At 39.1% G+C, this 220-nt stretch overlaps 1 protein-coding gene across 1 annotated transcript in view; it reads right to left on the bottom strand.

Annotated features, from left to right (window-relative positions):
* Positions 1–220, bottom strand: part of LOC119587615 (carbohydrate sulfotransferase 9-like) — a gene marked incomplete in the record, with an annotated part of 16,747 nt that overhangs the window by 15,736 nt on the left and 791 nt on the right. The window contains 1 exon segment of the mRNA XM_037936324.1: positions 17–92. Within this exon segment, the coding sequence (XP_037792252.1) occupies positions 17–92 (76 nt within the window).

Here is a 220-nt window from a genome sequence, read left to right as displayed (position 1 = left end):
TACTCCATGCACCTACTCTTTTCCTTTCAGGGAAATCCGAACCATTTCGAAACTTGTCCTGGTAACACGACACCAAACGGGTTAACGGATGTCTGTTTGGAGAAAAAAAACGACTTCGTTTCACTTCTCGAATTTCGTTTCCTGTCTGTTTAATGTGTTTACGTTCAACGTATTTACGAACAAAAATAATGTGCTGAACTCTCCGTATGAGCTATTATTA

Source organism: Penaeus monodon, chromosome 22 (assembly GCF_015228065.2).
Source record: "Penaeus monodon isolate SGIC_2016 chromosome 22, NSTDA_Pmon_1, whole genome shotgun sequence".
Taxonomy (NCBI): Eukaryota; Metazoa; Arthropoda; class Malacostraca; order Decapoda; family Penaeidae; genus Penaeus; species Penaeus monodon.
The sequence above is the reverse complement of the archived record's forward strand: the minus strand, read 5'-3'. Positions and strand labels throughout refer to the sequence as shown.